Raw genomic sequence first — 27,935 nt, 5'->3', positions numbered from 1 at the left:
AAGCTACTTTCACACCAACATTTTCCCCTTCCGGTATTGAGATCAGTCATAGGATCTCAATAGTGGAGGAAAACACTTCAGTTTCGTCGCCATTCATTGTCAATGGGGTCTGGGGACAAAACTGAACTGAACGTTCCGTTTGTTTGTGTTTCCATTGTGAACCGAGAGCAAGGCAGGTGGTTTGGGCTCCGCTGGTACTTCAACCGCACTGCGAGTCTCTAACTTTGGTGGCAATATACACAGCCACAATGTCAGTTTGAGTTGGGGACACCCATACACTTGAATGAAATCTTGGCACAGAGCCCGAACTGCTGGCTCAGCTGTCTAGTCCTTGGTGGCGGTCACCACCGCAAATTTGGTGAAGTGGTCCACCATTACGAGGCAATACTGTTGGATGGGCCCACCATAAGATTGGAAATCATCATGATAGACTAAGGTTCCTGGGTCACTATGGTTTGCAGGGGAGATCTCTGTTCTATTGCCTTATGGATCTCTCAAATTCAACAGCTTTGGCATACTTCTTCGACCATTGGACGGAGACCAGGGCAGTAAATCAGTCGCTGTAACCAACTAAAGGTCTTCTCGTGACCAAAATGTCCATTCTAATTATGAGCCTCAACCGCCAATGAGCGAGCCAATACACTAAGCACCACAATTTGGTATCGAATGTCGATTTCAGAAGGTAGATAGACCTTTCGGCATATCACTCCTTTTTTCATCTCCAACTTCTCCCACTGACTCAGGACTGATAATATCTCACGTGTCAGTCGTAGTGATGAGCGGCATAGGCAATATTCGAATTCGCAATATTTTGCAAATTTTTAGTTGAATATTCGCAATAAATTTGTGAATTCTGTAAAGGGGGAATATTAATCACCAATATTTATGCAGATATCGATAATTAATATTCATAAATGGGAGGAGCCATCTAGTGATAACTCCGCCCATTTATGCCTTTATATAATAATAACACTTTCGCTATGCTCTACACTGATCGCTAATGCTAGCTGCATGCGCCTTACTAACTCGCTACCACTAACAAGTACACGCTACACAAAAGGGTACAAATATAACAGTATTTATTACACCACGCATTACACTAGCAATACACTACGCACGCAGTACACTACAATACAGCATTAAATATACAATCCTAAACTACACTACACGTTCCCAATTCCACCCATAAACTAACTACACAGTTCACACATACAGGTATATTGACAATCCACCCCACCTGACTATACACTGTCCCTACGGATGACGAAGGGTTATAAGGATTTGTTTGCAGAGCAGAAGCATGCTCTACAAAAGGAACCAAGGCAGGGAAACAGGGGTTATTCAGGGTTCAGGGGTCTATGGGGGGTGAACCAGGGGAGAGCAGGCACACAGGGAACCAGGGGTTAATCAGGGTCTACCTGGGGTGTTTAGGGGGGTATAGGGTTCCAGGGGTAACCAGGGGAGACCAGGGGTGACCAGGGGAGACCAGGGGTAACCAGGGGTGACCAGGGGAGATCAGGGGAGAGATCAGGGGAGAGATCAGGGGAGAGATCAGGGGAGAGATCAGGGGAGAGATCAGGGGTAACCAGGGGAGAGATCAGGGGTCTAGGGAAAGGCAAGGGACCAGGGGATGTAGGGGATAGAATCAGGGGCACAGAAGGGGTATAGGAGGGGGAGGTTGATACTTATGGTTACTGCTCGTTCTTCTAGGGGGATCCTCGCCAGCCAGGGGGCCGCTCTGTACAGAGCGCCGATCGTGCTCTCCTCTGGGGGGGCGGCAGGGGTCCGGTCCTTGTGTCGGAGTGGGGGGGCCGCGCTGTGGATTAGCGCAGCGCAACCCGGGTGGCTGCCTGCGCTCTTCCTGAGCGCCGATGTGTTCTCCATCTGGGGGGGCCCCGATCCTAACTCCTCCCGGAGCGCAGGACGCGCTCCTCTTCTTAGGTGGGGGGGGGGGGTCCCCAACCTCTCTTGAGTGCCGGGGCCGCCGGATATTTATCCCCCCGGCGGCCCGCACTCCCGCGCCACCAGGGGGCGCGCGCGCGCACCCACACCACAGTGCAGGACACGTGGGCCGGCGCGGTGAGATGACGTCACCGCGCTGCCCGCGCGTCCCTGCACGCGCGCCGCGTGCACTTGCTGACAGCCGGGAGATCCTTTGATCTCCTGCCTGTAGCTCCCAGCATTCCGGACATCGCAAGGGAATTGCGATGCCAGAATGCACATAATAGAGTGAGCGGAGGTATCTCCTCTCTCTCTATTATGCTTAATTATCTCCAGCAGGACTGCAGATAATTAGAACAAAAGGATTCAAATTCTATTGAATTTGAATCCTTTTGAGGTCACCAGAATGACCGGACCTTGTCCGGTCATCCTGGCGCCTTCACCCAGATTACATCAATGTAAATGCTTGGGGCACATTTACATTGATGCATCTGTGTCCATGTAAGGGGGGGGGGGATTTATATGGTATGGGGATATGACAAGGGGGCATAATATGAATATACATGTGTATCGATGCTTGGGGCACATCCATACACATGTATACATTAATCATACTTCTAAGGGGGATTATATAAGGGACCACATTAATATATATATATATATATAAGGGGGCACATATAATAAGGGGCACATCACAAGCCCCTACATCATAAGGGGGCACAAGCCCCTACATCATAAGGGGGCACAAGCCCCTACATATATTAAAAGGGATCACATATATCCCACAGGGGCCTTCATGAGCCCCTGTGGGCCACTAAGGGCAGATGTGCACAGATGCTGGGAACATCCGCACACATCCTCCTATAACGTGATTAATGCATGCATATATATCATACATGCACGCACGTGTTTGCATGTATGTATGTATATATATATATATATATGGATGCGTCTCAACCCTTCCTCAACAAATTCAAAAATTTGCGATGCAAAAATCAGCAATGTAATATGCACATATTGCACGCACAATTTCATTAACTATAACAAACAATCCCACAAAGGCTATATGCCAAAAGCTATGTATGTGCAAGCCAACAATCTATCCATGATACAGGTAGTCAGCATACCTTACAATGGCAGCCTTGTGTGCAATGAGACATTCAAGACCAGTTCTCATCTGACTGAGAGCCAGTAAGCTCCAACTCGTTTCTCAGCCTTTATGGCTAAGATCATGTGTAGTATCTGTTCTTATCCGTCCGGTGGAGTTTACTCCCGAGATGTAGAGCAGAGAAACACTGTGTAGTACCCTTTCTTCAGTGTACCTCCTTGCACTGTACTCCGCCCATGGGGAGGGTTGTGGATGCCCAACCTATAGACGTTGAGCGGAACAGGGAACCACGGATCGAAGCCTTGACGCTGGGTCGTGTTAAAAGCCCAAAGTGCATAGTGCCCCAGGAGTGGTGACCCTGGGGTGCCTAAACTTACTGGTGACCGGGCCACTGAGTGATGGCACATTTGCACAGCACTTTCTTTATCACATTTTAAGCGCACACACCTCTATTTGTTCGGCTTCGGCCTTGACAATATGAGGAACGGTTGCGGTTACAGTCCACTCATCCCTTTCAGCCGGCTTCAGCTGCATCGGAGGTTACTTTCCTTACTTCCTCCAGAGTGACATAGATGTTAGCCAGCAGCCTTCCTGGGGTCAGGTCTACAGTACACTCTGGTCCTGGGTGTTTACACATCGGAGTGGTACTCTCCCATTGCGAACTACTGCCAAGGAATGGGCTACTAGCGAATCAACACCCCCTTCAGCTGCCTGCAAAGGTTCTACCAAGAGACTCACAGATTGAGCATAACCCTGTTCAAGGGGACTATAGTAGAATGTGGTAATTTCAATCAGATTCACAGAAACACCACTCTTCTAAAACATAACCTTTAATGATTCAATAATAAAAGCCAATACACCCTTATAGTGGTTCTACCAACACAGCTATGCCTTCTAGTTTCTGACAGGTGCCTACAGGCATGGACACTATCATCTCCCTACTGGGTGGCAGTGTAACTTTTGTATGCAAATGGACCGAAATTCGAGCCAGAGGACGCTGTGCATCCAAACTTTTCTGTAAGCCACATGTCCGGATGAGTCGCTGGAATGCTGTTTGAGTAGGCCGATGGGTGATGGCTTCTTTCCAATAACCATGACCTTTCTTTCCAAAGAGAATCTGATCCAATTCTTTTAACACATTCATCCCTAAAATGACAGGGACCTTTACTTCATGTGACTCCTGTACCACCACAATGCCTTTCTTACCTAGATCTTGACCGCAAAGCCAGACATTCATCCAGGCCACTCCCACCACTGGGACTGGTAATTGGTTAGCTGCGATCAGTCGTATGAATGTATGGGGATTATATTTCACATGTTGCCGTAAGTACTGTTCATAACAGTCTCTACTCAGGGTCGTTACTTGGGAACCCATGTCAATGATCCCGGTAACCGGAATACCTTCCAATTCCATCTGTATGATGGGACTTGCAGCGATTAGGTCCTCATCAAGGAATTCTCCCCACATAGTCTCCTTCTCAGTGTTCCCTACTACACGCCCTACAGCAGCAGGGGACTTCAGTTTAACGGCAGTCTCTCATAAGCTTGTCGCTGCTCTAGACATTTAGCAGCAACATGGCCCATCTGTCCACACTCCCAGCAGCATATATCTCCCGTCGTTCTGGCCATCGGTTCTGGCCCCTTCGGTAAGCCCCTTTGGTTTCTCCTGAGCGCTGTACTAAATTATTTGGACCCCTTCAGTAGGTCCTGTCCTTATCCCTCCAGCGGGGTTGTGGGTGATTCTGACCTTCTTGGTGTGGACGGCCCGCCCCTTCGTCTCTAGTTTTCTGGAAGTCTGCAATTCTCATAGAATTTTCAGCACAACTGGTTTGCAGGCGTTCCATTTGCTCTTGCAATTTCTGCATTACTGTGAGAAATTCTTAAACGTCCTCTTTTCTACTATTTCTGGGCCAGAGCTAGCCCCCTGCGACAAAGGGACTCCAACTGCGGTCTGGGGCTTCAGGACCATACTATTGGCACGTGCAATGGCCTTTACCTGTAGGTCATGAAATTTAGCATCAGTCTCTCCTCGTATAAAGTCCTGCATAGTAACAGTTAAACTGCCGTCACGGATCCCCAGGACAAACTGGTCACGGAGAGTCCGATCAGGGTTACAAAAGGCTGATGAGCCCCCTCTTTCTTTCCCTTGAATATCTTGTAGCAGTTCTTGTAGAGCATTCGCATATTGGGGGAGACTTTCATTCTGGTGTTGTACCCTCTGGAAGAACCGAGCCTGCAGTGACACCAGCAATGCGGTTTCTCTATAGATAGTTTCTAGAATCTGGACCACTTGCTAAAATGTCTGTCTTTGTTCGAATGGTCGCATTATTACCGTGGTCTTAGCATCCCCTTGTACCGTCAATATGGCTAGCTCTACTAGTACTTCTGGTGCGGTCTGGTACATTCGCTGTACCATTTGTATCTGTTCCACCCACACACTCACAGACATATTATTGCCATCAAATTTAGCTAACTGACTCATTATAGCCCCTGCTGGCATTCTTCCTCCAGCACCATCCCCCCTAACGGGTGCATCGCCGTCCACTCTGGTAAGCGGATCCTGCCGACTACGCTAATTTGTGAACTGAGAGCAAGGCAGGTGGTTTGGGCTCCTCAACCAGAAAAGAACGCACACGCAGTAGTCAAGTTCAAGAAAAATGCATTTACTACAGGTTAATAAAGGCAAGTTAAAGGGAAAAGAACAGGGAAGGAAAGGCAAAATACACAGTATAGTATGAACAATTCAAGCCAGATTCTACAACAAGGATTGATATAGATATTGACATTATATAATTTATTATCAAAATGTTATAAAATATAAAATAATTTGACAATAGTTTAACAACAATGGTTTAAAAACAACAATTTAAACAATAAAAATTAAAAATATAGAAAAAAGCATCAATGTTTATAGTAGCAATTATAAAATAAACATTGATGCTTTTTTCTATATATTTAATTTTTAATTTTTATTGTTTAAATTGTTGTTTTTAAACCATTGTTGTTGAAAACTATTGTCAAATTATTTTATATTACTTTATAACATTGTGATAATAAATGATATAATGTCAATATCTATATCAATCCTTGATCACCCAATATAACCAGATGAGGAGTGCCTGCCATATTTGAAAATGTATATTACATTCATCTGTGATTGGGTAAAATCACTATCAAGCAAGAGCACCCCTCCTTTGATACCAGGAAAGTGAGCCGCTATGTTCTTTAATCAGATTCTACAACAGTTTCCACTTTTACTATGTCAGCTTCGGCAGTACGGACACTGAATGAACAATATTCCCTAAACTATCCCTGACTGACCCTAACTTCACAGTTGGGTGCGCACCCACCCTTTTTCCAAGTGGTCCAGGTGGACCGCTTACAGTCTGTAGAAGCGCGCGGTGGGGCCCAATGGTGTGATGTAAGCCAGGGTTTTGCAGTTACTGTCCGGTACTCAACAGCACTGCGAGTCTCTAACTTTGGTGGCAATATACACAGCCACAATGTCAGTTTCACTGATTAGCCACTGAGCACAGTCTTTTCAGCGTGGCTCCACTAAATGTCTCTTTATACTCTGTCCACCTCTGGACTGAAATGCATACAGCTTGGCTGCACAGGAAAGTCCTCTAATAGCTCCACACACTCTCAACACAGCACAGACACCTGTCTGCTGCTCCCTGTCCAGGGCCGGACTGGGGATAAAAACCAGCCCTGGAAAAAGTTGCATACCAACCCCACAGCATTGCGTCATTATTTATTTGTTTATAATAGGAGAAAGCGTTCATTTTAAAACACGTGTGGCCACCTATTTAATGATTGTTGCATGCAACATTTTACTTGACCAGCTATTTTCGATATTCTACAGCAGTCCTGTTACAATCCCCCCCAATGAGCCTTTCGACCAGTAGCCAGAGTGCCCCCCCTATAATGTGCCAGTAGCCCCCCCTTATTATGTGCCAGTAGCCCCCCTTATGTGCCAGTAACCCCCCTTATGTGCCAGTAGCCCCCCTTATGTGCCAGTAGCCCCCCTTATGTGCCAGTAGCCCCCTTATCATGTGCCAGTAGTTGTCCATGTGTGCCAGTAGCCCCCCTTATCATGTTCCAGTAGCCCCCCATCATGTGCCAGTAGCCCCCCTTATGTGCCAGTAGCCCCCCTTATGTGCCAGTAGCCCCCCTTATGTGCCAGTAGCCCCCCGTATGTGCCAGTAGTCGTCCGTATGTGCCAGTAGTCGTCCGTATGTGCCAGTAGCCCCCCCTTATCATGTTCCAGTAGCCGCCCCTTATCATGTGCCAGTAGCCGCCCCTTATCATGTGCCAGTAGCCGCCCCTAATCATGTGCCAGTAGCCGCCCCTTATCATGTGCCAGTAGCCGCCCCTTATCATGTTCCAGTAGCCCCCTTATGTGCCAGTAACCCCCCCTTATCATGGGTCAGTAGCCCCTCCTTATGTGCCAATAGCCCCCCCCATCATGTGCCAGTAGCCCCCCCCATCATGTGCCAGTAGCCCCCCTTATTATGTTCCAGTAGCCCCCTTATGTGCCAGTAGCTGCCCCATATCATGTGCAAGTAGCCCCTCTTATGTGCCAGTAGCCCCCTCATCATGTGCCAATAGCCCCCCATGTGCCAGTAGCCCCCCCATCATGTGCCAGTAGCCCCCCTTATCATGTTCTAGTAGCCCCCTTATGTGCCAGTAGCTGCCCCTTATCATGTGCCAGTAGCCCCCCTTATGTGCCAGTAGCCCCCTCATCATGTGCCAATAGCCCCCCATGTGCCAGTAGCCCCCCTTATCATGTGCCAGTAGCCCCCCTTATGTGCCAGTAGCCCCCCCTTATGTGCCAGTAGCCCCCCCTTATGTGCCAGTAGCCCCCCCATCATGATCCAGTATTGTACCTATATAAAAAATAAAAAAAAACACTTATACTTACCTCCAGCGATTCGATGCAGGTCTCTTCCGGCCTGTGTCCCTCGCTATACGGCTCAGGCCGCGCGATGACATCATTGCGCCGCCTGCACCGGCCTCTGATAGGCTGCTGGCCTAGTGCTGGCAGCCTATCAGAGGAACAGGAGGGGACACACCTCTCCCTCCCCTGCCGTAGAACAGACATTTGTATCGCCATCTTATGGAGATGAGCGCTTCCACAATGGAAGCGCTCATCTTCTGCTGTGCCCTGCCGCCGGCCGCCCCCAATTGTCACCAGGGCCGCGGCCTTGCGGCACTCAGGCCTGCCGGCCTAACGGGAAATTTCCCGGTATCCCGGCAGCCCAGTCCGGCCCTGTCCCTGTCTCGTCACTTCCTGTTTCTCTTCTCATACTCTGTCAGCAAACAGGCAGGCTGACATCATCATAGGGGCGTGTCACTCCAGCATCATATTACAATGGCTGCAGTCTTAAAGGACTAGAATCACAGAAACACAGGAACACATATATATTCAACTTTAGCACAGTTTAAACAGACTAATGAAACTTGGGACATCATTGGGCTGTTGCCCCATTGATGTGAATGGGTCCGCATCCGAGCCGCAAAAAATGCAGCTCGGATGCGAAACCAAGCAACAATCATGTGCATGAGCCCTTGGGGTGCAGGATTTCCTGTCTTTCCATGTGTAGTGCTTAGGCCGACAGGATTCCTGCTAGTCTCTGCCCTCTATTACTGAAAAAAAATACAATTACAGATTTCAGAGGGAAAAAATGCAAGTTACAAAACAATTATTGGGGAGATTTATTAAAACTTGTGTAAAGAAAATATGGCTTAGTCGTCCATAGGAACCAATCAGATTTCACTTTTTATTTTCCAAAGAAGCTCTAAAAGATAAAAGATGGAATCTGATTGGTTACTAAGGGCAACTAAGCCAGTTGTTCTTTACACCAGTTTTGATAAATCTTCCCCATATGGCCTGACATAGTATTATTCCTCATGTAAACCCTCATGACAGCTTATTCTAATAAGCACATGGAAGCAGTACTAGGCTATCTACCAACTTACGCATGCTGGCCTGATGTCAGCACCAGGTAAACCCACAGCAATTCTAGCATCAATACGCTTCATCCGCAACCAAGTCTACAACAGAGACCATGCCAGACTCTAGTATTACATTTCTAGGAATGCTTTCTACACCTACAACTGACTTATAGTCTTGTGTCCGGTTACTATGACCCTCTGTCTCCCGGATGAGCTGCGCATTAATTAAAAAAACACATTGGAATAGGTCTAATATAGTAGGAGCATAGCTGGAAATTCATAGGCAAAGGTTCCTGAGGTATTGGTGGTGTACTTTTCAGGACGGTTGCCCTGCTATATACCACCTGATAGGGCAAGTGAATGGGGGTCCCTAGAGTTCATTAGGGCTGGGTAGGTGTCAGTGCAGTTCAGTCTAGGGTTCCTGTCATACCCAACTTCTTCTTATATATAGATTGGGTTCTAGTGGCTATATTATATGTAGTATTTTGCATTTTTAGATGTATTAATAAAAGATATGTTTTTTTTTTCTCCTCCCCACTATACAACTTCTATACCTGCACGTTCTCCAACTCCCATGAGTGAAATCACTACTAAAAGTAAATGGAAATGACATCATACACTATAGGAATTGATGGTGTTGTTTGCATGGGTTCGCAGAATGTCCACTGTTGAAAGTTATTTCCGTTTTTATGAAATCTAAAAAAAAGGGGTTCTCCAGAAATTAAGAAAATTAAAATACTTAAATATTACATTATTATAAATATATTCCGAATACCTTTCATTGGTTATCATGGGTCGTTTTGTCTCTAGGGAGCAAGAAATAAAATGGCTGCTGTCCTATTAGTACACACAAAACCTGTCCTAATCACACAGCAGGACAAGTTACTTCACAAAACTGAGCTAAAGAGCTGCCTCATCCTCCTCTCTGCTCTGCTTGTCAGGGATTATAATCCTGAATACAGCTGATAAGATCTTCAGCTGAATCTCTGTAGGAAAGAAGTTCATGAGGACACATGAAGTACAGAGGAGGGTGGGAATGTGGCTAATGAGCAGCAGCACTTGTAAGCAGTCTCCATTACCACAGTCCCACATTACCACAGTCACATCTGCACCGGAGAATCCATTTGGAACCTCCATCACAGATTCCATTATATTTGCTGGAGAAAAATAGCGCAGCACTGGTAAGATGACAAACACCATGACAGTACCCTATGGATATAATCATAAGTTGGTGGAGTTCATTGGTTACCACTGGCACCTCTCTCTGATGGATTGCTTATAGCTTAGATTTTGTTTTGTTTTTCTATCTTCATGATAAAGAATAGAAAAATGGAATTCACAACTCCGGTTTAAACTCAGACTAATGCCTTATTCACATGTCAGTGTTCGGTCAGTGATTTCCATCAGTGATTTTGAGCCCAAACCAGGTGCATCTCTAAACATAGAGCTGGTGCAGATCTTTCCCTTATACTTTATGTCTTTGGAGGCTGTACTCCTGGTTTCGGCTCACAATCACTGATGGAAATCACTGACCGAACACCGACTACGTGAATAAGGCATAACTTGGGTTGTTTGTTGCTGTGTGAGAGATTTCTAGTGATATAAAAACTATTTTATGTTGTTTTTATCTCTTGCAGCACAAAGTTGTACAACTGTTTGTTCATGGTCGGAATGGTTTAGTGTGAGTTACCCTACATATGAATCAGGAGGGGATTACGAAACATATAATAATATCAGACAGGCTGGACATGATGTCTGTGAGAGGCCATTGCACATTTCCTGCAGGGCAAGACATTGGCCAAATAAAGCACTAGATGAGCTGCGGCAGAAGGTGACCTGTGACGTCTCCTACGGGCTTATCTGTAACAACAAAGAACAGAACTCTTCACCAGTGTGTTTTGACTATGAGGTCCGTGTCTACTGCTGTAGAGTGCCAGATAGGTGCTTACATACAACTTCTGAAAGCTCAGGACACAAGTCCAGCACTTCATTAACCACCACTACTAGCCGTCCTGGTACAAGCACAAACACAACATGGACATCAAAGACTACAAAGCTCAGTGAGACAAGTTCTCATACTTCTATCTCCACTCCAAACAAAGAGACTTCTACTTCTACACGTGTGACCTCTTCCCCAACTACAAGTAAGTAGAGAATAAGCTCTGAAATGTATCTGTCATACACCAACATATATGAAGTAATGAAAATCAAGTCAAATAATATTTTTAGATCATCGAAGACTAAGTGTTGATGGTCATTCACTAAAAAATGGTGAATGTGCACACCTGTTCACTTTCAAGTAATCCCTACCAGATGACATCAGCAAGGACATACATACCATAACCGCTGCTATGGGGCTGTTACAGATACAGACACCCCTGGTTGGCCCCATGCCTTTTGCTACTGGGTGGTGAGAATCTAAAAAGAGGAACTGGGTCATGGAAAGAGTATGCAGGGTATATAAACACCAAGTCCCTTTATCACGGATGGAAAAACACAGCACCATAGCGATCCATCATTGATAATGATATACCAAAGGCAGAAAGTCTTACTGTAATCAACCCTCACCTTCAAGAGAGCCATTACATGCACGTTAGCCAATGTAGGTAACGCTAAATAGATAGATAGATAGATAGACAGATATGAGATATAGAGATAAATAGATAGACTCATCAAAAGTTGTCTTACATAATTAGAGTCTAATATTTTTGGATTTTTGGGATTTCCCCAGCTGTATGAAAAGGGAAGGTCAGTACAAAACCTGAAGAGGATTTACTTAAAAGAAACAGTAATAAAAAATATGGGGAGGTAAAGCGAGATCAGATTGTTTTCTGCACAAGTTATAGTGCTGACTATAATAGAATAGTAGAAAGTATTGTAAGGTGATAATACAATGCGAAGGAGCTTGGAAAATGGTGTCCAATACGTGGCTAAAAGATTGCTTTCTTTGGGTAATATCCTCTCTCTGAGGGAATGTAAAACCTTATCTCATGACAATGTACCGGAACCTATAAATGTGTTCATTCCCGTTGTGGAAGTTTACAAAAACAGTTACATCAACCAGTACAAGAGTAACATCTTGTACAAATCCTCCATTAATGGAGTGCGTGTCATCAGATGGAATATGTAGGCAGTACAGAGAGAACTCTGAGACCACCATTAAAGGGGTCCACTCACTTCAGCAAACTGCATTTATCATGTCGAGAATTTTACTACAAGGCACTTACTAATGTACTGCGATTGTCCATATTGTCTCCTTTTCTGGCTGGGTTCATTTTTTCATCCCATTATACACTGCTCGTTTCCATGGTTGCGACCATCCTGTAATCCAGCAGCGGTGGTCGTGCTTGGACACTACAGGAAAAAGCGCCAGCCCATGTGTTCTCCAGCAGTCCTGGCCACCAGAGAGGCCAGCACCTTTCCCTATTGTGTTAACACACGACCACTACTGATGGATTGCAGGGTGGTTATAACCCCTGTATACAAGCAGTGTATAAAGTGATGGAAAAATGAATGGAGCCAGCAGAGAGGGTAATATGGACAATCGCAACACATTAGTAACTGCCTTGTAAGATTTACCACAGGTGTTATTACTTGAAGTTATTCGCAATGCTAAAGAACCAGGAAAATTCACAGTTCAAACTGTGGCAGACAAAAAAACGCACCCTAAACGCGTGATTGTGAATGCGGTAACCGATTGCATGCATTTCCTAACTGCATCATGACTACATCAAAACCGCAGCGTGTGGCCGTACCCTTATGTGTTTTTATTGACTTTTTGGAATTTTTTGACAGAGGTGCCAATCATCAACACATTTCATGTGAACAGATACCGATAATCATCCGTGTATCTCTCTTAAAGAATTCGCATGGGGTTAAGCATGTTAATAAAATCTGATTGGCACCTTGTGCAGTATAAGAGAAAACCATTGTTCCACGAGTAAGGACAAGCTGTACTATGCCCAAAGCGCGTACGTTTTTACCTATTTGTACAAGATGTTTGTTTTTTTTCTATAAAGGATTAACATTTTTATGGCGTGCTGGAGAATCACCTTTACTATACTAGATTTTACCACTGTATGAAAAGGTCACTTGACCTACAATCCAGACTGGGAACTTAAAGGGGTCCTCTCACTTCTGCAAATAGCATTTATTACATAGAGGAAGTTACTACAAGCCACTTACTAATGTATTGTGAATATCCATATTGCCTCCTTTGCTGGCCGGATTCATTTTTCCATCACATTATACACTGCTCGTTTCCGTGGTTACGACCACCCTGCAATCCATCAGTGGTGGTCGCGCTCGCACACCACAGGAAAAGACGCAGATGTCTCTGGTGGCCTGGAACGTGGTACCGCACATAGGCTAATCAGATTTCCTATAGTTTGCAAGCACGACTCCGCTACTCGATTGCAGGGTGGACGTAACCTCTAGAAACGAGCAGTGTATAATGTGATGGAAAAATCAATCCAGCCAGCAAAGGAGGCAATATGGACAATCACAGAACATTAGTACGTGGCTTGTATTAACTTTCTCTACATAATTAATGCTATTTTTCTGAAGTAAGAGGACCCCTTTAACGTGGCCCTGGAAAACAAAACTAAAAGTGGGCCTATGTTGTAGGTGGGTCCAAATTGACAGAAGGCAGGGCCACATAAGTAGGTGCTGCAATACTCAGCAGAAACAAATACCACAGTACAGCATAAGATACTGCTGCCCTCACCACAGTATTAGGCCTCTTTCACACTACCGTTTTTATTTTTCGTTTTGCGGGCCGTTTTTTGCGTTCCGTATACGGAACCATTTATTTCAATGGTTCCGCAAAAAAAACGGAATGTACTCCGTATGCATTCCGTTTCCGTATTTCCGTTTTTCCGTTCCGTTGAAAGATAGAACATGTCCTATAATTGCCCGCAAATCACGTTCCATGGCTCCATTCAAGTCAATGGGTCCGCAAAAAAAAACGAACACATTCGGAAATGCATCCGTATGTCTTACATATCCGTTCCGTTTTTGCGGAACCATCTATTGAAAATGTTATGCCCAGCCCAATTTTTTCTATGTAATTACTGTATACTGTATATGCCATACGGAAAAACGGAATGGAAAAACGGAACAGAAACGGAAACACAATGGAAACAAGGCAAAAGATAAAACCGCAGCATGCTACGGTTTTATCTCTGGCGAAAAAAAAACTAAAGATTTGCCTGAATGCCGGATCCGCCATTTTTCCCCATAGGAATGTATTAGTGCCGGATCTGGGATTCAAAATACCGGAATGCCGTATCCGTCCTTCCGATCTGCGCATGTACAGACCGGTAAAAATGTAATAAAAAGATACAAGACGGATCCGTCTGTCTGCATGACAAGCGGAGAGACGGATCCGTCCTTGCAATTCATTTGTGAGACAGATCCGCATCCGGATGCATCTCACAAATGCTTTCAGTCACATCCAGATCGGCGGATCCGGCGGGCAGTTCCGTCGTCGATCACACTGCCGCAAGTGTGAAAGTAGCCTAAGCTACATAGTGGTAAATTGTAATAATAAGCATCTTTGTGATGTCATTCTATTTTTTATACTTCAGTATTTATAAATGAGCCACTTACCTGTCCCCTATCAATCCTCTTGCCAGTGGTATGTCCGCTCAATCTGGTGGTCTGGCAGGTTTAACGTCATATCTACAGACTTTTACAGTAGCCCACCCACGTGCTTCCAATAAAACCCGGAGATATAACTGACCTTTAGTGCAGATTTTAAATTTACAGCATGTTAACTTACGGTATTCTGCAGATTTCTACGTAGTTTCGCAATGTGTAGTCCGAACTTCACGGTACACCCACAGCTGATTTTTAGACAAAATCCACAGTGGAGATTCCACGGTTGAAAATCTGTCCTTTGTGGCCGTATCCTTAGTCTTCTCTCCATCCCAATAACTGGTGCCTTTACACATGTATGGACACTGCTATCACAGGGGGGACACTGCACGACACTGCAGCGCTAACCGTGGCCGTCATGCACATTTCACCTTGTAAGTTAGCCAGAAGATGAAGATGACAAGGACTAAAAATGAAGTATATAGTATAAAATGGCCCATTATGATAATTTCTGCATCACTTTGGTACTATTACACTTAATGGGAAAACCCCTTTAAAAGGTTGCTCCACTTTTGCCCAGATTGGTATTTGGAAACCTCTTCTCCCTTTGTGTTTTGAAATGCACAGATGTCTGTAAGGGTCCATTCACATGTCTGTGTGTGTTTTGCGGATCCACAGATTCGCAAAACACGGACACCGGCATTGTGCATTCCACATTTTGCGGACCGCACATTGCCGGCACTATCAGAATATGTCTATTCTTGTCCGCAATTGCAGACAAGAATAGGGCATATTCAGTTTTTTCGGCATATTCAATTTCAACGGAAGTGCGGAACAGAATTGCTGACGTATTTCTTCTACATTATACAGTACACAGTCACATAGGATAATGGTGAACAGAGTGATGAATTATCTCAATGCATTGGCATGAGTGAATAAACCACTTTTTGGTTGGATCCATTGGGAACAATGCAATATCTTTACCCTGGATCAAGGTTACGGTTGCCGGCACGCACTTTGGATTTTCATTGAAGTGCTGCTTTCTTTGGGGCATAAGATATTGGCAATATAAAAATAAATATAAATCTAATAATAAAAATAATATAGTTCTATTCACATAAAAAAAAAAGGTAACATACTGTAGTTTGAAAGGCTAAAAGAAAGGCTTGCATCCATCCAGTTCATCCTGTTATTCTGCAAAGTTGATCCAGAAGACAAAAGCCAAGGTAGAAGCCAATTTTACTCATCTTAGGGACTCGGGAGGAAAAAGTCCTTCTCAACTTTAATAAGGCAATCAGAATAACCACCTGGATCAACATCCCTTCTTCAGAATTCTATACCCTGTAATATTATTATACTCAAGAAATGCTATCAAGTGTCTGCCCATTGTGAATATTCTAATAAAATAGCCCTAACCCGTTGGCGTCGTATAGCTTTTCACCGTTTCTGATATTTAGAATTTATGCGAGTTCTTTGTTCCCCTTTTTACAGCATTTGGAATAAACATCAAGACGCCACGGACAACATTTAAGACTACTGTGAAGTTACCCCAAGGTGACTATAAAGGAAACCAGATATATTTAGATGTAATACATTTCACATACAAACAGTACAGAATAGGATGTTGAAATTCTTGGAAATTTGGGAAAATGCATTTGCAAACGCATCAGTGCTGAGTACCAGTAACTCTCTCAAGCTGCTGTGCCCTCCCACTGCCTAGACACGTGAGTGGCCCTATCCTGGACCCGTGCCATTTGTATTTTTCACCTCTGTAGTCCTGGATGTTTTTTTCTGTCATACCCTATTTTGTATCTGTTGTCCACTGATGAAGCAGATGGGGGGGGGGGGAAACGCGTTGTTTCATTATAGGGTATACTAGGGTGATATCAGGAGGTTCCAGCGCAGGGTATACCCACCATGAGAGTGTATCCCTGTTATTAGGGGTAGTGAGGGCCTCCCTAGGGATAGTATCCCTCCCTGACAGGACCTCTGTTGACGTAGACCCCTGTCACTGCATTGGCTTATTTTCTTCTTGTTTGTGAGGGCCCATTGTGTTATCTTCATATTTTGATGATTTTTATCAATGAATATTAAATGTTAAGTTTTAGAGTGTCATGCAATCTGTGCCTAAAAATGCATTTGCATTTGAATTTATATGCATTGCAGATCTAGCTGTACTGAGTTTCAATGTTCCAGAATAGAATTTGTAATCTGACACACCATATCAATCTTACAATGTCTGTGATTTTTAATAGGACTCCAGTTAAGGCTTATGTGCAGTCTCTTTAACACAGTGAGATACCATGGTTCACAAAAGATTCGGTTAAATGGTCACTGCACCTCACTTTTAACTAATGTTACACAAATCAATAGTACAGGGGAATATAAGAGACTTTGTAATATATCTTATCAGAAAAAATGTCTCTCTCTCCCACCACCTAAACTTTTATATTCTCTCCTGAATCCGTCTTGAGAGATGAGACAGACTGCCAGCTCACTGAAGGATCACTATCAAGCTCCCCACAGAAGTCTTTGAAGTGGGAGGAGCTGCAGTGAGAGAGCCACAGACACATTCAGCCCATAGACGTCTGTGGAGAGCGGCAATGTGAACGACACAGACACATGCTGCCTATAGAAGTCTATGGAGAAGGGATGGATGAGGAGGAGTGAGCTGCTAGAGGGAGAAACAGGCATTTTTATCTTATAAGATATTTCTTAGGCTACTTTTACATCTATGTTTTCAATTCAGGTTTTGAGATCCTGCAGAGGATTTGGCATCCATTGACTTACAATTGATCAGGTTTGTTCAGTTGCGAAAGTAGCCTTACAGTCACCTGTACTATTGATTTATGCAAAGTTTTTGAAAGTCTAGTGACCATCTAAAGGGATTTTACAGGATTTTATAACTGATGACCTGCCCTTAGGATAGACCATCAAATATTAGATTGGTGTGGGTCTGACTCCTGGCAATCCCACCATTTAGCTGTTTTGAAGAGGCTGTGGCATGTGGGCTCCTTCATTACCAGGCACAGTGCCATACATTTTGTAGAATCTGTGCATTATGCTACACATAGCTGTGCCCCATGATGCTGCCATAGCTACAGTACCACATGCAGCTGCAATAAAATGTATGGTACTGTAAATGACAAATGGCTGGTCAGCAGGGATACCTAAGGATAAGTCATCAGCATTAACTTTCCAGACTACCTTTTGAAGATAAATTCAGCTCTGCTACATTTGAAACTGAACTTGGTATTATTTGCTGTGTGTACAGTTGCTCTTGTTATGTTACTTTGCAGCTAATTAAATATTTTCTTGTTTCAGTTCATAATACTGGAACAACTAAGAAAACCACCATCACATCTCCAGCCAGTACAAGTAAAGCTGAAACAATACACATAGGACCTGAATCCACACCAACCCCAACTACTGAAGCTTCATTCACTACCATCATACCATCTCCTAATACCACACCTGTCACCATCTCACCAACCACTCCTCCTGCTAATACCTCTTTTATATCACCTACCACTTCCACCACAGCTTCACCTCCTGCTACTTCAAGTACAAGTAGAGTGATTTATACTCCTGAACAAATGATCACCACAGAAGGTGGCACGACTTCCACCGTGACATCTCTCCCTAAAACACCAAGTGAATATGCCACTTCTGAATCTGTATTAACATCAGCCACTACTGTTTCTACTACTGAATATTACACAAGAATATTACTCAGAACTGATGAGACTTCATTGACCATGGAACCTAATAAAGCCACCTCTACTACTTCTCTGCCGATCACAGTAACCACTGCTACTTCTCTACCAACCACAGTAACCACCACTGCTTTATTGACTCCATCAACTACAAGTCAGGGTACATATACACCTACCAAATCTATGCCAATCACATCAGAAGCTACTGGTACCACCAATACATCTCCTTATACTACAGGTGAAGTTACAACAGTCAGCAAACCTACTGAAATAACATTAACCGTTGAAACAACTACTGCAGGTTCTACAGCCTCACCTCCTACAACCGGCAATGTATCTCCTACTATTTCTACAACTACTAGTAAAAGAATACAGACATCTGAACCTACTTCACCCTCAGCTATGACTACCAATTCTAGTACAACTGCTTCTATAGATACAACCATACTCACAGTTTCTGAATCTGTTCCAGCCTCAACAACTGCTGCTACTGAGTCCACCACAATTTTTCCTGTTACAAATAAAACCACTCGAGTATATACCAGTAAGGACTTTATAGAAACTTCTCCCACTAAGTTTACACTAAGTTCCACTCCTTGGTTTCCAACTTCTAGTTCCACTACATCACATATTTCACCTGAAACTACCCTATATACACATATAATTCCAGGTTCCTCATCTAAAGCCAATACTCCTAATAATAGAAGTCCCACCATGTCTCCTATTTTGACAAGCAAAGTGACTACAAGGTATATCAGCACTGTATCTGGACCATATGTGAGTACTCAGCCTGATGATGCTACTGCTACAACTACAGCAACTGCATCTTATACTAGTCTAACAAAACTTACAACGTACAAACCTACGAAAATTGTATCAGGATCAACATTGACTCCTGAAGCTTCTTCAATCGTTAGCTCCCCTTCTTCTACATCAGCAAGTAGGAGCCATATGCCATCTACTATCCAATCAACCACGGAAAGTACTATAAAAAGTACAATTCCTTATTTAACAGGTAAGGGTAAGTCATAAGGTGTTGGCTAAAGGGAACCCGTCACTTTGAACAGGGTGTCTGATCTGAAGGCAACATGTTATAGAGCAGGAGGAGCTGAGCAGACTGATTTATAGTTTTGTGAGAAAAGAATCATCATAAGCCCTGTTTCGTTTATTTAAATTCCTGCTCATTCTGGGCTTAAGAGGCCAGTGGGAGGTCCTATTAGTTATTGACAGCCTTCCCTGAATGACTGTGCATACACAGATAGCTGTCAATCACTGATAGGACCGCCTCCTTGACTCCAAAGCCTAGAATGAGCAGGAATTTAAATGAAAGAATTATAAGTTTTAATTAACCTTTTCCCACAAAACTCTATATAAGGCCTAGTTCACATAAACGTTTTTTTTTTTTGCGAGTGTACGGGCCGTTTTTTTGTGTTCCGTATACGGTCCGTATACGGAACCATTCATTTCAATGGTTCCGCAAAAAAAACGGAATGTGTTCCGTATGCATTCCGTTTCCGTATTTCCGTTTTTCCGTTCCGTTGAAAGATAGAGCTTGTCCTATATTTGGCCGTAAATCACGGGTCGTGCCTCCATTCAAGTCAATGGGTCCGCAAAAAAAACGGAACACATACGGAAATGCATCCGTATGTCTTCCGTTTCCGTTCCGTTTTTTCTGAACCATCTATTGAAAATGTTATGGCCAGCCCAATTTTTTCTATGTAATTACTGTATACTGTACATGGCATACGGAAAACGGAACGGAAAAACGGAAAGAAAAAGGAAACACAACGGAACTCAAAAACGGAACAACGGATCCGTGAAAAACAGACCGCAAAAAACAATAAAAGCCATACGGTCGTGTGAACTAGGCCTAAATCTGCTCAGCTCCTCCTGCTCTATAACTTGCAGCCTACATTTTCAATGTGACAGGTTTGCTTTAACAAAGGTCTTTCAGGCTTTAATGTTGTCTGTAACAGTAATGTCTACAACTATGCCATGATTTTGACAAAGCTAACATTGCAAACATTAAAATATTTATATTCTGTAATTTATATTTGAAAAAACAAAACAAAAAAAAAACATTACAATATTTATCGACGTGTATACTACTTGTATTTGACAGATATCAGTAAATTATCTATGACTACTACTACTAGTCAAGAGACATCTACTACCGGCCACACTATGAGGCAGACATCAACTACAACTAGTTCAGTAATCACTTCTCTTCCTGAACCAACTACTGCAAAAGAAACAAGTATCTCATCTTCTACAACATGTGTTTGTATGTATAATGGAACTACATACCCCCCAGGTAAGTGTGTCTGTATTTAAGGTAGTTTTATATGAGGTGTGAGATTATCAGTTCAATCTCTTCCTGTAATGTATTTGCAGTAAATCTCTTGTATTCAGTCATAGGTTTGTTAAACGGCAATTATTACAGTAATATCCTAGCAGCAGACATCATCAACACACATTTAAAGGGCATCTGTCAGCAGTTTTGTACCTATGACACTGGCTGACCTGTTACATGTGCACTTATCAGCTGAAGGCATCTGTGTTGGTCCCATATTCATATGGTTCCGCATTACTGGAAAAAAATGATGTTTTAATATATGCAAATGAACCACTAGGGGCAATGGACTCAGCTGACACATTAATCGCCGTTTCTGGACAGCTGTTATGTTAGCAACCCGTGTCCACCACTGGCTCGCTGTCCCGGGTGGGCTCAGGCTCACCCTGTGTGTATTGGGGCTAGTGGTTAGTGAACTTTGTAGTACTGTTAAAGTTAAAGGGGTTCTCTGGGCTTTTAATATTAATGACCTATCCTCAGGACAGGTCCTTAATATCAGATTGGAGGGGGTCTGACAACTGCGCACCCCCGCGCTTATCAGCTGTTCTAGGAGAAGGCGCGCGCACTGTGCACGTGCCATCTCTCTTCTCTCTTCCTGCTGCTATGTCTATGGCAAATCAGCGGTGAACAGAAGGAGAGACAGGAGACAGCACATGCACACTGCGTACGCCGTCTCCTTATACAGCTGATCAGGCAGGGGTGCCGGGTGTCAGACCCCCTCCGCTCTGATATTGATGACCTATCCTGAGTATAGGTTTTATGGATATCCACAAACTCTGCCTGCCCTGATCCTGGCTATGAGTATTGTCTGCTCCTTAGGTGTTTTGCATCAGTGTCTCTGTCCCCCATGGATCAGCTGCTAATTACATCAGTACTATTCAAGGAGATAGCTGCCTGGTTGGTTTCCTGCAGTGAAGTCCAGATCCCTGTATATGGGTTAAAGGGTGAATAACAGGGAACCGCCAAGACAATGGCCTTTAACCCAAAGACAATCCGGTTAGTTGGCACAGTGGGTCTACGCCAACTGCCTGTTACAGCAGCAGATCATTCTGTGTAAACAGGGATCTGCTGCCGAGAAACAATGAACTTGTATGGTCAAAATCAATGTCAGTAGTCATCGGCTTGCCACATGCAGTTGAGGTGATTGCTGCATGTATAGGCAGCTCTCATCTCCTCTGATGAGCAGGCAGTTCTTAGGAAGGTACTGTTCCTTCCTGATAAGTGCCTGCTCAGTTGACTCCTGTAAATATGCCGTAAATTGCTGCCATTTACTATTAAAATGTATCTTTATTTAATCCCCAGGGAAAATAATCAGCAAAGTAACCAATGAAACATGGTGCCATGAAATCATTTGCAGTATGAAATGTAAAATTGAAATGAATAACTGGCTTTGCTCCACATCTTCTCCAGCGAGTACCTCAATTCCAGCATTAAAATCAACATCAGATACTTCACCCCATTTTACTAGCACATCACCACAGATGGCCTCCACAACATCCAGCACAACACCCTTAAATGCAAGTCACAGTAAGACAACACCTACGTTCTCATCAACAACTGAGAAACGTGGTTGTTCCTTTGAGAAATATCGAGAGGTGAGTAACTTCAGATATTTACTGAGCAAATAGCTACTGATGTCACGGCCATTCACAAATATCATGGGGTCCCATAGCAAAACTTAGTATGGTCCCACTGGTGAGCTTAGTGATGAATTCTCATTTTTTTTTTACTCAAGGAGTAATCTTTTAATATGAAAGTTACACATTTGCCCACTTCACCTGACAGACAAAGTGGAGCTGGTGCTTTATAAACATGGCATTAATTCTGGACTCCATATTTTTTTTAAGTATTACACCCGACAACCGGCATAAATACATTGATATATCTCCCCCATAGAGCGCTAAACTCTCTGCTTCCATTTACAAGGTAAATCATAAAATTGCCTGCCTGCAGCCTTCAATAGGGGGAAAACAGTGCATAGAAAAGTATACAGTTACCATTGAGTTTAATGGAAGCTGTAAAATCTCTTTGCACTTTCCTCGCCCTAGTTGTAGCTGCTGGAAAATGTAGTGGATTCGGCCTCTATCCTTGGGATATGTCGTCAATATGAAATTTGTGGGGGTCAGCTGTTTGAACAGGCTGAGCACTGGAAAGGACACCGAAACAGCACAGCTCCGTAGCTGCTCCCATTTAGGCATTCCCAGAAAAAAATAATCTGTACCCACCATTTGTAAATGTTGTATTCACAGTAACTTGTGCAAAATGTGTAATTTTGTGATTTAGCATATTTTCACCCTCCGATAATTGTAGCCATTGCCACATAGGACCCTCAGTGATACTCACCAGATCACTGGGAGGAGCGCTGAAAGCTCAGGAATCTGCTGTGTGGACCAGAAGTCTGTTTCTTTATTCATGAGAGCTTTAGTGTCAGTCATATAGGAATGAATCAATAAACTGAAATTTATATATTTTGAACCAATTCGTTCTGTTTCTACATTAGTCTTTGCAGGATCTCCATTAGGCTAGTTTCACACTAGCGCTGGGGATCTGGCAGGCTGTCCCGGTAGGAAACAGCCTGCCAGATCTCTTTGCATTCGCCATTGCCGGAAGCTTGAACACGCAATGGTGTTCTTCTTGCTGATCTCGCCATATTTGCCGGCAGGGGCGTAACGATCGCGGTCGCAAAGGGTGCAACAGCGACAGGTCCCGGCGGGGGAGGGGCCCCTCTGCACTTGCATGTAACAGGAGCGCTCTGATGTACGAAGTACAGTGACAATGCCAGGCCCCGTCAGAGCGCTCTTCAAACATGTATAATATGCGCTCCTGGCACGCACTCACCTGGCAGTTCTTGTCAATGCTGGGCTGTTTGTTTCCAGAGTGAAGCAGGGGGCCCTCTCCCTGTTTCACTGTTCTTCTGACATCCGGCGTTCCCCCTACAGGCCGCACATTGCGCTGCTGGCTGTGGGAGGAGCGCTGAAAGCCCGGGACCTCCAGCACATCAAGCAGCGCAACGTGATTTTTTTTTCTCTCATAAAGCTGCAGACTGGAGGCAAAAGGGGGGCCACAACTAGAGTGAGGGGGCACAAAAGTGGACATATTTACTGAGGGGGCACCTAATCTGGCATAACTACTGTGAGGGGGCTCCTAATCTGGCAAATCTAATGTGAGGGGGCATATAATCTGGCATAACTACTGTGAGGTGGCACCTAATCTGGCATAACTACTTTGAGGGGCACCTAATCTGGTATAACTGCAATGAGGGGGAACCTAATCTGGCATAACTACGGTGAGGGGGAACTTAATCTGGCATAACTACTGTGAGGTGGCACCTAATCTGGCATAACTACTTTGAGGGGCACCTAATCTGGTATAACTGCAATGAGGGGGAACCTAATCTGGCATAACTACGGTGAGGGGGAACTTAATCTGGCATAACTACTGTGAGGTGGCACCTAATCTGGCATAACTACTGAGAGGGGGCACATATCTGGACATAACTACTGTGAGGGGCACATAATCTGGTATAACTATTGTGAGGGGCACAATCTGGTATAACTACTGTGAGGGGGCACATATCTGGGCATAACTACTGTGAGAGGGCACATATCTGGGCATAACTACTGAGAGGGGGCATATATCTGGGCATAACTTGTGAGGGGGCATATATCTAGGCATAACTACTGTGAGGGGGCATATATCTGGGCATAACTACTGTGTGGGGGCACATTTTTGGCAAAACTACTGTGAGGGGAGCAAATAATCGGGCATAACTACTGTGAAGGGGGCACATAATCTGCCATAACTACTGTGAGGGGGCACATAATCTGGCATAACTACTGTGAGGGGGCACATAATCGGACATAACTACAGTGAGAGGGCACAAAAGTGGGCCTAACTTCTGTGACAGGAACAACGGTGGGCTTACTGAGGGGCCACAATGTGGGCATTAGTACTGTGTGGTAGAATTTAGGGGAAATGTCCTAGATTACCCTGCTATACATTGGCATGGCTCAGTCTTACAGGCCAGCACAGAGCCTCCTGCTGGTAATTTCACAGGGGCAGTCACCATCCCTTCCTTATGTGATTATTCTTTTTTCTCTATCACCACAGGGACGTTGTTTTGGATCCAGTGGACATCATGCCGACGCCAGCGACACCCTGTCACGGTCATATTGTTGTTTGACCGTGATGCGGTTGCCGTGCAGACTGGTTGCCGGTGGCAATGTGTTGTTGTCGGTTTGCACGTGCATTTTCCCTTTAAGGTGTGACTCCCTGCGGTTTGGTGTGTGAGAGGTTAATCATCTAGCTAGTGGGGATTTAGGTGTGTCCTGGGTGTCTTTATCTGTGGCTTCCTGGCTGGGGGCAGTTGTAGAGCTCTGCTCTTTTCCTGGGTTATTCTGCCCAGTCCTTGAAGGCCACCTTGTTGGACATAAATTGTCTTCCTTTTGTATGCTTCTTATACCCTACCTCACTTGTTGTATGTTAGGTGTGGGTTTATGTTCAGGGTGTGTTGTACGTCTTGATTGTTGTTACATGTCTGGGCTGTTGTTGGTTTTGACGTTTTCCCTGTGTGTTGTGTCCTCCGGAAGGGGGTTGGTTTCCTGGAGGGGTGAACCACTAGCCTGTATGCAGTGCTGCCTGGGGCTGCCATACACCTTGTGGCATGGGGGTTCTGGCGGAGTCTGGTGTGTTGGATACCTGTGTGAGTTGCTGCTACGGTGTCCTGTTTGGTGTTAGGGCTCCTGTACATATGCACGGGTTCCAGTCGTGGAGACTTCGGCAGGTAAGTGTGTTGTCTTGTGTTCTTACCTGCCGATCCTCTTGCTATGTATGGTCTCTCCTTTTCCCTGCTACTAGGTCTTCAGAGACTCCTGTTCTTCTGTATCTTGGATGAACAGGACGTCTCTCCCCTGCTCCTATGTGAGGGATTATCAGGGTGACTCGGGGTCCCAGGTTTCCAGGGTATGAGCCGTCCTATCATCGGGGTCTGCTTATACGGTGAGGAGTTAGGGAGAGGAGGTGACCTGCTTCCCTTTTCCTAGCTTCTTGGCCTAGCAGCTATTATTTATCCTTTTACATTGTACGGTGGGGGGTTTCCCCCAGTCCCCACCGTGACACACCCTGGATGAGCTGGGACCAGATTTTATTAGTTAGGACTGGGTGAGTATAGCCATGCATTGGGCTAAGTGTAAAAAAAAAATGCTGCCTCTTTGTATAAATTGGGGAAGGGGGGATCCAAAGTTTGCACTGGGGCACAAAACACTCTAGTTACACCACTGTTTGCTGGGTTGCAGACGGATTTTTGCTAGTCCCCATTATAGTTAATGGGTCTGAATGGAGACGTTCAAGCTTCTGGCGATGCTGGAAGCCTGCTGGATCCCTAGCTCTAGTGTGAAACTAGACTTACTTTCTCAAATTTGTTTCCCCAGCCAAATGAAACATGGAGGCTCGATAATTGCACACTGGCCAAATGCTTGGAAAACCACACGGTAGAGATTATTGAACTGAAGTGCAAGTCTCCACCTATGATCACCTGTGCCAATGGGTACTCACCAATAGCCGTACCAGATGAAGACCAATGCTGCTGGCACTGGGAATGTGATTGTAAGTGTTTTCATATAGCGCTACTGATACATTTGTCTTCACCTTTGTAGTTAGTATATCTCAAATATTGTATTCACGAATGGTCACTACCAATTGCAGATATGAATTTTATAACGCAGGTGTTTGCTCCGGCTGGGGCGATCCACACTACAAGACATTTGATGGAACCTACTACACTTTTCAAGGCAACTGCACCTATACCCTAGTCGAGGAGATAGAGAAGAAGAATAACTTCACAGTATACTTGGATAACTATGACTGTGGAACAAAGGACTTGGTATCCTGCCCACGAAACATGATTGTGCTCTATAATACTCAAGAAATCCAACTTGTGGTCGGTGGTTCACATGACACAGATATAGAGGTAAAAACTTACCCAGCGACCCAATAAACAGGTTCAGGATAAACTTATGACTGTGCAAGCAATTACATTGCCTCTTTCTCTTTCTGAAGGTTGATGTAAATGGAGTTATGGTAGGTACCCCATATCAGAAATATGGGGTGAAAATTTACACTATTGGCATCTACTACGTGGTGGAAATACCAGAACTGAGAGCTAATATTACATACAATGGCTTGACGTTCTCTGTCAAACTGCCTTATGACCGATTTGGTCATAATACGCAAGGACAGTGTGGTGAGTTCAAGAACATTTTGGTAGGAACTAATTACAACTCGGGGTGGTGTGATGGGTCCTTTCTTTCTTTCTTTAAAAAAATAAATAAATAAATTGCATCTTCATCTTCTTTGTCACATAGTAGATAATAAAAATGTAGCTGCATTTGTCCAGTTTCTATATATTATATAGTTTTAAGTCATATAAATTTCAACAATGAAAGTTGACGGCTTGGTTCTCCTAATACAGGCACATGCACTAACAACCGGTCAGATGACTGCAAGACACGTGATGGTGACATTGTATCAAAGTGTGAAAATATGGCTGATTCCTGGATCATAGAAGATCCCAAAAAACCTGGATGTGGCAAGTTTAAGACTACAGTGCCCCCTACAGTGACTTCTCCTTCTCCTACTTGCCAACCATCACCACTTTGCAGCCTTATTATGGGACAGTATGTATTTATTCTCCATATGATTATGTGTACCCCTCTTTAGCTTGCAGACCTAAATAATTATTGGTGTTTTTTTGAATTTTGTTTGTAAAGAACATTCCAGAAATGCCACAAGATTGTGCAACCAGAAGATTACCACGAGGCTTGTGTGTATGATAGCTGCCATGTGTCAAGATCCAAGATTGAATGCTCCAGCCTGCAGCATTACGCTCAACTCTGCGTAGATAAAGGAATTTGTATAGACTGGAGGAGTCAAGCCCCAGAATGCTGTAAGTTTTTCCGGTTGACCAGGAAACCCTACAGCTGGACCAATTCAAAAAGATTTATTTTATGGTCTACTTACTACTAACCTTCAGAAGGTCATCATCTAAATGAGTCTTCTGGTTCTTTAATATTTATGACCTATGCCATTTGAAACGGTCACGTCCACACACACACACACACACACACACACACGGGGGAGGATCGTGACCACTGCGCTCCACCCTCACCCCTGGCCCTGCCTAGTTGCCTCACGAGTCCTGATGACCGGGGACAACTGGACGGCAGTCCCTAACTTAGAATATGTGCAGGGAAGACAGACAAGA

At 44.3% G+C, this 27,935-nt stretch overlaps 1 protein-coding gene and 1 pseudogene across 1 annotated transcript in view; both read left to right on the top strand.

The window, feature by feature from the left end:
- LOC120980025 (mucin-2-like) overlaps positions 1 to 27,935 on the top strand; it is a 144,030-nt gene that overhangs the window by 62,470 nt on the left and 53,625 nt on the right. Inside the window, exons 29-38 of the mRNA XM_040408890.1 lie at positions 10,645 to 11,151; positions 16,097 to 16,159; positions 17,930 to 19,336; positions 20,444 to 20,635; positions 21,977 to 22,269; positions 26,104 to 26,278; positions 26,398 to 26,642; positions 26,732 to 26,915; positions 27,144 to 27,348; positions 27,442 to 27,617. Of these exons, the coding sequence (XP_040264824.1) occupies positions 10,645 to 11,151; positions 16,097 to 16,159; positions 17,930 to 19,336; positions 20,444 to 20,635; positions 21,977 to 22,269; positions 26,104 to 26,278; positions 26,398 to 26,642; positions 26,732 to 26,915; positions 27,144 to 27,348; positions 27,442 to 27,617 (3,447 nt within the window). The remainder of the gene's footprint in view (positions 1 to 10,644; positions 11,152 to 16,096; positions 16,160 to 17,929; positions 19,337 to 20,443; positions 20,636 to 21,976; positions 22,270 to 26,103; positions 26,279 to 26,397; positions 26,643 to 26,731; positions 26,916 to 27,143; positions 27,349 to 27,441; positions 27,618 to 27,935) is intronic.
- LOC120981323 lies at positions 3,144 to 3,314 on the top strand (annotated as a pseudogene).

This window comes from Bufo bufo, chromosome 10, assembly GCF_905171765.1.
Source record: "Bufo bufo chromosome 10, aBufBuf1.1, whole genome shotgun sequence".
Lineage (NCBI taxonomy): Eukaryota > Metazoa > Chordata > Amphibia > Anura > Bufonidae > Bufo > Bufo bufo.
Note: the sequence above shows the minus strand (reverse complement) of the source record. Positions and strands in the feature narration are given on the sequence as shown.